General features: G+C 38.9%; 1 protein-coding gene across 1 annotated transcript; it reads right to left on the bottom strand.

The window, feature by feature from the left end:
• Positions 1 to 4,497: 4,497 nt before the first annotated feature.
• Positions 4,498 to 9,781, bottom strand: ZBED4 (zinc finger BED-type containing 4). The gene has a single exon (XM_056339979.1). It carries the CDS (start codon positions 9,390 to 9,392, stop codon positions 5,874 to 5,876), a length of 3,519 nt encoding a protein of 1,172 aa, XP_056195954.1. The 5' UTR covers positions 9,393 to 9,781; the 3' UTR covers positions 4,498 to 5,873.
• Positions 9,782 to 11,607: the final 1,826 nt, after the last annotated feature.

Here is an 11,607-nt window from a genome sequence, read left to right as displayed (position 1 = left end):
GACAACCCTAACTTGAGTACAGATTTTCTTAATAAAAGCAGAAATAGGGTGAGTGTATTCAAGTAACTGGGGATCGAATTAACCTGAATAAAGCAAAAAAACAGATAGCGCCGCCCATCTATAAATAAATGTCATAATGTAACATAAAACAGAATACAGTTGTAAATAAAATGCATTTCACATGTACAGGGCTGCTGTAAAATGAGATTAATTTTAGGATGTGTTGTTAAACTGCCCAAGGTGACACATTGCATAGCATCATGGATTGCCTTTTGAAGTTTGACTTAATTTCTTACAAGCAGTGTTTGTTCCTGTAAAGAGCAAGGCTAACAAATTTTTTGGACACAAATATGTCACCCTGTCATTTCAGCCAGAGATGGTGAATAGTCATCGTCTTACAGCCTGAGATTTAGGATACTCTGTGTTGTAAAACTGGATAAAGTAATTGCATGAAAAAACTTGCGGAACTTGCTGATGGAGGACGTTTTTGGATGCTGAAAGTGAAAGCTGCTTCAAAACAGAGTTAAACAGACCACTGTCCCATCAAGAACCAAAAGAACCAAAGATCAAGGAACAGCTTTGCATTCAGAAAGTCTCCAACAGAGCATTCAGAGCTAGGAAAAAATACCAGACCATGTATTTACCTTACACCTGCTCTCAGTACTTGCTGCGGGTCTTCTCTCCCAAGAGCAAATCTGTGGTGAGGCAACCTGGGGAACGGCTGTGTTGGATCCAACATAAAATGTATTTACGTGTTAACACCAAGAAAAGCCAGAATGTGTGCCCGGTTCTTCCCTTTGCTGTCTGTTTCACTTCAGCCATCAGAACACAACCTCGACACGATGCAACTGCGTAACACGTTTTGAAATGCTGATCACAGCCCTTTCCCCTCAACTCCCTGGCCATTTCACACAGCCCCTTGGTGAGGCAGGCTCCACATTCGGGTGAAGATTCAGTTTGTGCTGCCTCCTACTGCAGTTACCGCTGTTCTAGCACCACTTCTGTGTTCCTGAATACTTCGACTTCTTTCCGTAAGGCCAAGGAGCTTGAAAAGTGAGAAAAGATTTAAGTGCTTCTTTGCTGTATCTCAGTTTCAGCGCAGAAGCATGCGTTTCCCTTGCATCTGAGAGCACGTTTTCGTACATAACAGAAATCGCACATAGTATAGTGTTGCTTTCCTCACTTTGATCCCTGTGCTCGTGCTTAAATACTCCCAGCCCTGAGAGCTTTCCTTGCATCTTCAGCGTCTGAAGGATCCTTCTTGTACAAACGACTTCACTTTCTATTTGCAAAAGAGCCAAACCACAAGCCGAGTTTATCACAGGCTAAGCACGACTGTTCAGCCGCAGCCTTCTCAGTTAGCTGGTTACCGTGTCTCAGCTTTGTCTTAAATGACATGTACCGCTCTCTGCTTAACATACGACACAGTAGATTAAAAGGGTGTTCGCAAACATTCCTGAAGTTAAATGACAAAGAATACCTCCATGAAGGTTTTCTTCAGTTTTTTAAGTATGTGCGATTCCTAAATATTACTGATCTGTTTTGTATGTAACTACCCATTTTAGATCAGCTCTTCAGATAAACGTGAGCAACTACAACTCCTTTTGGTTGTTCATTTCAGACCTTTGTTTATTACAGCAAGGACAGCCAGTGCTACTTCTGAAATTCTACATGTTACTGTCATGGCCAGTCTCACCAATTCTGCTTTATTTCAGCTGCAGCTGCCCTTGGTTCTGTACCAAGGCTCGACTTGTGTCCAGATACGTCAAGTATAAGGTAGGAATTATACCTGACACGGAGTCAATCTTTTCCTTTATAACTGCTCATTTAAATGGATAAATGGGAAGCAGTAAGTGGTTCATACAGCGGGGAGAAGAAAAAGAGGCAGGGGCTGCTTAAGCATCAACCCAGCCCTTGGAACACACGCGGATACCCAAGCTGGGGACACGGCTGCGGTTTCTGTTTCTGGCTGGCACGCTCGCTGTATGAAATGAACTGCTCTGGGGTCAGGTTTGCAAGGAAACCGAGAAGGTGAAGAATCACTTTCCTGTCAGAGAATAAGGCAAAGAACAAATGTATTTGTGGAAGACTAAAATGCTTAGTTTATAAAATCTAAATAGTCTGTAATTAGTGTTATTTGCTAATTATATGTTTATTTTCCCTGTGTTTGGAGATACCTAAATGTCAGCTTGTTAGCAGTGGAAAAAACACTACTTTGAGGGACACACAACTCAACAACTGTGAACATCTACTTTGAGCTTGTCATCTATATCTACATTTAATCATTCCCATCCTTATGCCGGAATGTAAACTGCTCTAGACTGAGATTTCGGTTCTTTGTGAATTCAGAAGCTACTCTTGGGGAGCAAGGAGAAGCTGTGAGTATTCCCGGTAAATGCTCACTGGCCAAATTCTGCAGTCAAACGGTTTCCTTCATTTTTACTTGGTGAGTAGGGAAAGAGGCCAAGTGGAAAGGGGCAGTGTGGGGGGAGCATCATCACAGGTTTCTGGAGCGTAATATAGGTCTCAATACATACTTTCCATTATAGATCCTTCGCAAGACTTGAATTCTGTGAAAAGGCTGTTGAGGATCTCTTCTTCTTCCCCTTCCTACCTTTAGTACTACAAAATATTTCTTGCTGCAGCGTGTAATTAGATGCTACACCTGCCTACTCTTCAGCAAAAGCTGCAAGATTCTTACGATGCCATGAAGTATATTCTTTAGTACCATCTACGCTTTACTTTTTATGCTGAGGGGGAAAAAAAAAAAAAGTCTGCCTACTAAATTTATTTCTAAAGTTGCTAAGGTACTGAAATACTGTGTAAATAAATACAATTGTTGCAGGTTCATGGTATCATTATGCATTAGGGAACTGTCTGCTGCTACAGGGCCTGGTGCAGCACAAACTGAGCTTGATAAAAAACTCCCACACTGCTCACGGCTTGTGCTTTATTGCTGTCTGAGAGAGCGTAATGTACAAACGGGAGTTTCCTATACATGAGAAATAAGAGAAGGGTTGGAAAAATCTAAAGTTCTAGCAATCACTAAGAATTTATATTAAAAATAATAAAGTAAACCCAACACAAAGCATACCCACGCAGTCACTTACCTCAATACTTCAGTGAAAGCTTCCAGCCCTTCTTTGGAAGTCATTCTTCTCCCAAGGGCAGCAGCAGTGCCTGAACCGAAGATGGAGATGCTCCTGTAACTCCCATAGATGGATCAAGGCTTAAACCGAAAAATAGCAACTTTGTGCTTTCAGTCTCTTCTATTTTTATTTCAGTTTTTAAGAATTAATTACGTGGGTTTATTTTAAGGCCCTTTGGGCCTGCATATCTTTAAAAAAATTGTAACACAAGCCTATTATAACCAAGCTGACACTGAAACAGTTGTGGTCTTCAGCTCTGAGCCCTTCAAAACAAAGGAAATGGCAGGTACAAACAAACCAGACTAACCGATAAACTTTTACTTTAAAAAAGTGACGAGTTCTCATGCTCCCAGGAAAAGTTTTGACAGAAAGCACGAGTATACAATTAACTATCCCTATAACTAAGATGCAAGCTGGGGGCTACAAAATGCCATTGCTTCAACTTTCCACACGAGAGTTACACAGGAGCTACAGTAAAGACTGTCTTCAGAGGAGTCCAGGTGCTTGTTTCCAGAGGACTGGGATTTTCAGGAAAACCTGTTCACTGGCAGCACTCCTCCTAGTATCACGTAGCCCTACATCGCTTTAAGCTGAAGGCTGTATTTACATTCAAGCCTTAAGTGAAAATTATATGACTTGCTTAAAAAGGGGGGGGGGGGGGGGGAGAAGAAGAAAAAATTGTCTTCATCTTCTACCTCCCCCTCTACTGGTTTGGAAAGATTAAACAGCTCCTTTACAAAGGTGAAGGTTATATTCACATTTAAAATGTAGGGAAAAATTGAGATAATAATTAACCAGTAACCATTTAAACATGTTTCCCAATAAGCTGCTTCAAACTCGCCTACTTCCAACTATACATAAACTAGAACAAATTGTTTTATTACTGCAAAACACGTGCCAGTCTCATTTAACCCTAGAAGAACAAAGAATTGCTGACTAGCATGATGTTGATGGAATTAAAGGTTACCTTTCAAAATACTAGAGGCAAAATGCAGCATTAGTTTTAACCCCAAGTACACTGTATAATAATTTACTTAAATAATACAGGTGTAAACATAACTAGTGGAATAACAAATAAAATACCTGAAACAATAAAATGTTCAGAGAAATGGCACATGGAAGCTAAAGCCACCTGTGAAAGAATTCAACAAATTTTCCTGAGGTTGAATAGCTTGAGTGAAATGAAAAGAACTAGAATCCAGGCTTAAGTCCAAAGAGCTAAACAGAAAATCAATCTTTTCACATAGCACGTTCTGTGGTATATTTATGATTACAATTGTATCAATTATTTTTTATTTAATGGTTGTCTTAAATCCATCTGAAAATAAAAGGCAGTGTTGACTACCACTAGAAAATTGCAAATAAAATGTTTAATTTCAGAAACTGAGTTCACCATTTATAAATACACTAAAACATAGTAAATGCAAAATTAGATTAGGCATAGGTACAGTATTTTAACAAAGCTACAACTTTTCTAAAGGGTCATAGGCAAATGATGACTTGTTTCCCAAAAAGTATCCAATGAAAACTGAAATGAGAAAATTAACCTTTCCAGAGTTAAAACATGGAGAACATTCCTTTCAAATAAAAATCCTGGCTATTTATTTCCATCTTCTTTGAAGTTTTGAAGGCTCTATATCCCATTTGCCTGATGGACACCAACAGTTAAGAATCAACCCTACTACATAAAATTCTAAGCAGTGCACCATATCCATAAGGCTATTACTGAAAAATCAGAAGATCAGTTATTTCTGTACTAGGAGCTTTAAAGACAGGCTGTTCTACACAATTGAAATTACGTTATGAGTAAGGGCTCAGTTTTTACAATAGGGAACCTTATAGTTTTGATGCACTAAAGATTAGAAAAGGCTTTAGAATGACATTAAAATCTTTGTGGTAAGTTTCTTGCCTTTTTTTGTACATGGCATTAAATAACAAGCATTAATTCACAAACTTTGATAAGACTTCCAAAGAGCTTTTATAAATACCCAGAATATTTCTGTAGTTTAGTTAAAATGTAAAACCTGAACAGGAGAACCCAGAATGGGAGGTTTTGCTACCGATTGCTGTGTAACTGACATTCCATATCATCTCAAATTTAAGATTTATTTTCAGATACTAAGTCAATAGTCTCCTGTAAACACATCTTCCTTGATAACTCTTCTTAATCCTTTAAGTACTTTAGGGCTTGCAGTTAAAAACACCACATGATAAAAAGACGGCTGGAACCCCATCTTCCGCGTACAGCTTTCTTTTGACAACTACAAAAGCTGTTTTGTTGCAATTAAAGCAATGTTCAACTAAAATACAGTACCTGGTTTATGGTTTTTACATAGTCATTGAATAAAAAACTACAGAATAGAACTGTTTACATCTTTTTTTTTTTTTTTTTTGCCATTCTATTAAAACAAATGACTGAGCTTTTTTAAAGTTCATTTACAATTATGGATTAAAACCTACATAATTTTGTATAATTTGACAAGACAGGCTATCTCTAGCGTGAAGTTTTAAAAAACATATATACAATATCTGGCCTGAAGTACTATGAATAAGGCACATGTAGACATATTGAAAGCTGAAAAAATTGAAACTAAAATTTGGAATTATAGTCACTGATTAGATGTCATACATGGCCCCTACTGGAGCAATTTAAAAATCCGAGTTATAGATAGTTAATATCCAGTGAGCAACAATAGATTTAGTCTAGCAGTTTGTTCATTAGTTTCAATACTGGAAGTATATTAAAGGAAGATTCACTTTCAAAAAGATAAGCTTTTCAAAGTGTTCAATCATTAACCTTGACTGACTAAAGTTGTTGCTTTCATTGGATGTATTGAACAATCTCTCTGAAGGAACAATGCTTGGTGGACAACCCAAGAACCTGACAGCCAATTTTGACAGTACTGGCCAAGATGACTTCTTAAAGTTCCAGTAAGTTAGAGGATCACAGTTATGCTCAAGCACTTCTTCCTCCAGGTAAGAAAGCACCATTTCCTCCGGTAACTTTGCTCTCTCTTTCAGGTCTTTTGTTTTCTTCATGTCACCCATGAGTGACCAGAGATTATCTTCCCCATATGAATTTGTAGATGGTGAACCTGCATCACAGCCATTGGAAACAGGTTTATCATCATGTGAGGTAGAACTCATTATTTCCAGCTCCCTGATTAAGTCTTGTTTATATTGTTCAGCCTCCTCTTCTGTAAATAAGGATGTTTTGTATCGGGGATCCAGAAGCGTAGCAAAAATGTACCTTGGATCATGAAGCGTGGAGGACAATCTACTCACCATAGCTTCTTTCAAAGATTTCAGCATAGTATCTATGCCCATTGTTTCCTCAAATAGCATTTCTATTTTCCTATTAAGTATATGGATCATTGGAATCACTTGGCTTAGAGTAGACATGTGTGTACTCATCTCCCTGCTTGCGGCTTCAAAAGGTTTGAGAGCATGACACACCGACTGCATGACTTCCCACTGGTCACAACTTATTAGCTCCCGAAAGCTGCACTCTATCGACATTTCATCGATGGCTCTTTTCTGTTCAATAAGACGTTCAAGCATATGAAACGATGTATTCCACTTTGATGGAACATCTTGTATTAGCTGGTGCTGAGGCAACTCATACTCTTTTTGCAACTCAGCCAACTTCTCTTTTGCTTTTGCTGAGCGATGGACGCGTTCACAGATCTTTCTTGCAATACTAAGCAAATTCTGAACCATTCTCTGGCTTTTAATAGCCTCATTTACAATGACGTTAACAGTGTGACTAAAACATTGTACACTTGAATGATCACCTTCATTTAAAGTTTTCTCTATACTCTGATTATCAGTAACGGTAATCCCAATCTGAAGGCCAACAGAAGTAATCCATGTTTCCCACCAGTACTCTAACTGCTTTTGAATACTGATGCCGTTGTAGTCGCAATCAATCTGTGATACATTTAACAGTGCTGAACAATGGTAATCCTCACACTGTGGTCGAAATGAAGACTCAAATGTTACCCAGTGAGCCGTCAGGGTTAGATATTCTCGTGTTTGGTTGCTCATCCATATTCCAGATGTAAAATGGATCACTCCACTTTCAGCTTCTTTAAGATGTGAAATAATTATTTGTTTTACATTATCATACATATCTGGAATTGCTGTCCTAGAAAAGTAAGATGGAGAAGGTAAAGAATATTGAGGTTGCAGATATTCAAGCAGCCTGTTAAAGCCAATGTTGTCTACAAAAGAATATGGCTGAAGGTCAAGTGCAATCATTTCGGCTACAAGACGTGTGATTTTTTTGGCAACTGGGTGAGAGTCACAAAACTTGTCATTGGTTTCATCAAAATTTGAGGATCCTATTAATTCTGTGCTCAGTGGCATGTGATTATCCGTAGATGAGGATAATACTGGCTCAGAGACATCTGTTTTCAATACGTTGTTATGGAACCGCTGCAGATGTCTTAGAAGGCAACTTGTGCCCAGATTTGTTGGCTTTTTCCCCCTACTTATTGTACGTCCACAGTGCATACATACTACTTTTGTCGAGTCTGCAGAACAAATCGAAAAGTGATTCCACAGTTTTGAGGTCTTCTTACTATTAACAGGAAATATTATTTGATTATCATGTGTAACCATTGTAGGCAAGTCAGTCAATTTTGAGGATGAACATTCTGCAGAAGCCAAAGTGGCATAAGGAGAATTCGCCAAACTCACGTCAAGAAAGCTCTTTTGGTTTCCGATAACATCAGGATGGCGTCTGTATAGATGTCTCATCAAACAGCTTGTGCCCACATCTCCTTTCTTGCCACGACTTATCATACAACTGCAGTACCTACATACTGCTTTTAGGCTGTCTGCAGGCGACAGTGAAAAGTGGTGCCAAACTTCTGATTTAAGTCTTTTCATAATCCTTTTATTTTGCTGAAACACAGCCGTAGGTTCAAATATTAGCGGACCTAATCCCTCGCACTGTTTCTCAGGAGACGAAACAAAGGAGACTTCGCCTATATCTTCAGACGACGACAGCATTGAGTCTTCCACTAGAGCATCTCCAGAAGAGAGATTAGTATGGATCTCCTCAGAGATTCTGTCTGGAGAAGAAGAAACAGAAGCTGATTCTTTCATTAGTTTTCCAGGAGAGGACGACATAGAATTCAGATCGCTATCCGAGGGCAGTAAAGAAGGCAACAGAGTTGGAGGTGCAGTGTAGAGAGGTGGTATGCTGGTACCACCCCCATTCTCTTGCAGGACAATGGAACGATGGGCTCTCCACATGTGTCTTATTAAACAACTCGTTCCCAGGTCTTTTCCGTTTTTTCCTCTGCTGAACTCATTCATGCAGTGGATGCAAACAGCTTTAGAATTATCTAGAGGTGACAAATAAAAGTGCTTCCAGACAGCAGATCTCCTTCTGGAACCTGATGTGCTCTTTGGAATTACGACAGTTTTTTCTGCTACATTCTCTACAGTGTCATCATACTGGTTGTTGGGTAGCTGCGGAGACGACCCAACAATGACTTCTTCTTTGTTGCACTTTTCAGAAACCGAAAGATCTGATATTTCTTCAGTAGAAACAATAGAAACAGATTCTTCAATTATTCGATCTGGAGATGGTATTTTAGAAGCCATTTTCTTGACTAGTTTTATGGGGGATAACATGGAACTCAGATCTCCAACATCTGCGGGCTGAGGTGGCAGTAACAACGTAGGTGAAGAAAAGGAGGATATACCTGGCATACTTCCATTTTCTTGAATTAGTACAGTAGGATGGGCTCTCCTCACATGTCTCATGAGACAACTTGTACTCAGGTCCTTTTCATTTTTACCCCTGCTGAATTCTTTCATACAGTACATACATATTGCTTTAGTGCTATCTCTCGGAGATATAAAAAAATGGTTCCAAGCAGGTGACTTTTTTCTGGAGCTTATGTTTCTGCTAGAAAGGAGGCTCTGTGTCACAGCTTCCATTGCTACATCATACAGCGTACTACTATACTGAGAAAAAAGAGATCCATAATCATCTTCGTTTTCTGTAGATAAATATTTGCCAGCGTTGTTCGTAATGAAGTTCTTTTCTTTGTCTTCCTGTTCATCACTGCTGTCCGCATGTTTGAAATCATCTTGTTCCGTCTTTATATCCATTCTTTCTAGAGTGCAGTTAATGCCGTCTTCCTCTGGCTCTGCTTTTAAGTTATTGATTTTACCCAATACAAAACTACCATCCATTCTGGGGGAATCTGCTTTACTCTCGTCCATGGATGACAAATTCTTCTTGCCAAGTCTTCATTTATTAATAAATATAGATAATTTAAGAGATTATTTAAAATTTGATTAAAATGATGTATCTTGTATACTGAATGCACAAACACAAATGTGCGTATGTGTTAAAATAAAGTCTGGTTTATCAATTCTGTATCTGTGTTGTGCATAAGCAAATATGATTAGTCATAACAATGCATTTAAAAATTATAGACTTAATTAATGGAATATCATTTTTCCCCAGGATCAGGACATTTCAGGTCATAGATGAATGTTCTCAAAGACAGCTACTGTTAAATGCTTCATGTTGTAGACATAATCCTAAAAAATGAATGTTCTGTTTTCTTGTTGAAGGAAGCCATTCTGTTCATCTTGATTGGCACCATCTAGAAATTACAAAAACAAATAATAATCAGGAGACAAAGTTGACTAACCCACTTTAAATAGCTACAGTAAAGATGAACTGAAAACATGCACTAAATGTTCTGTAGCGTTGGAGGGTTTTTTTCCTTTAAAGTGGAAAGAATTCAGCGTATGACTGAAAGGAAGAAAAAAACCCAACATAGACTCAATACATTTGTGTGGCCAAATACATATCCACACGCAGCTCTAGTTCAGCTTTAACAAAATCTGGAGTCCAAGCATCACTTTTGTATTTGCTTGGACATACCTATGCCTCATCCTAATCCACCCACTGCATAATCATACATACACACATATATACACAAACATATACTATATAGGTATCTATAGATATATATGAAGACAAGGAGACATCGTATTAGCACAGAAATATGTACTTAAAACCAAATGTTAAGTTATACTCCTGTACATGTGAGCCCTTCATTACTGACAGCAGTGTCTAAAAATACATTTCACGAGAAAACTTCTGTAAGGGTGTCCAGCAAGGTCACGCTCATCTCTATTCCTCTGACCATCATGGTTATATTTATGCCACAACGCTCCCAGACAACACCATACTCTAGAAACAAGCTACTTGTAGAGTTTCATGATTAAAAATTGAAATGCTTAATTCAGGCTATCTGGGCTATGCAAATGCCATACATAAACTGAGGTCTCCCAAGAGCCTAACATCATCACCCAGAACCAAAGATACGTACAGCTGTATGTACACGCTGGTGCCCAACGTGCGGCACTGCCGGCTCAAGTTCCTCACACACCGAAGGGTTATACTAGAAAGCCCATTTACACTCATAGCTCATTTCTCTCGTGGGTAGAGATTTCCCCCACCACCAATTCCAGTACGAAGAGTAGATTTTTTTAAGTATAGCTGCATAGAAGTCACAGGGCAACAACAGGGTCAAAAACCAGGACACCTCAACAGCCCCACACAAACAAGCCGTCTGCATGTCAGCCGCTTCCCCCCACCCCCCCACCCCCCTTTACAACAGTCATATTAGAATTCTAAATTTTGCCAGAGCCTCTCTCACTTATTCTCATGTCATCAATGTAGTTATTAGTACCTCCATTCAAGACAATAAACATTTTCCGGACTACACAGGTGATGCTACACTACGCACTCCAATGAACTGGATTTTATGGGACTGTCTCTCCCCAGCTGAAGACAAAACACACATTTGAATTGGTTCTTTTAAAAACTTCTCACACAATTTTCATGCTACTCAAGCACAGTAAGTATTTCGGTAGACAAAGGGTGGAATTAGCATAGCTACAAGACACATTAAAAAAGTCTAAACTGTATTCACAAAGCCTTCCCCACCCTGAATCAAGACCAATGTCATATTAGCTATGTAACCTATTTTAATTAATATTTCTCTGAGGTCTGTTTACAGAAACACTTATTTTCCTGTGGATTTCAGATTTCTGGAAAGCTTATCAAAGTGATAACTTGCCTTTCTCCCCACTCCCCCCCCCCCAGCGCAGGGGAAGGGGCAGGGAAAAATCTGCAGATCTTACTGCAGCTATTTTATGCTAAGAGGAAAGCAGTAACTGATTTTCTTTCTGTGAAAGTTCTAGTATTTGCGCTCTGCCTTTCTCTTTCCTTCTCAGAAAACAAAAAAACCCCAACCTTTTTCAGACACCAAAAGATATAAGGGTCAAGCACAAAGGACATCAGTTCTCACGAAGGGAGGGACATGAAGAAAAAGGAAAACCTTACATTTAACATACTACACAGTAGTTTCCACAGAACAACTCTGGCAGCAGAGACTAAAATTAACATCACTGTATA

The sequence above is a fragment of the Falco biarmicus genome, chromosome 5 (genome assembly GCF_023638135.1).
Source record: "Falco biarmicus isolate bFalBia1 chromosome 5, bFalBia1.pri, whole genome shotgun sequence".
In the NCBI taxonomy this organism is placed as follows: Eukaryota; Metazoa; Chordata; class Aves; order Falconiformes; family Falconidae; genus Falco; species Falco biarmicus.
The sequence above is the reverse complement of the archived record's forward strand: the minus strand, read 5'-3'. Positions and strand labels throughout refer to the sequence as shown.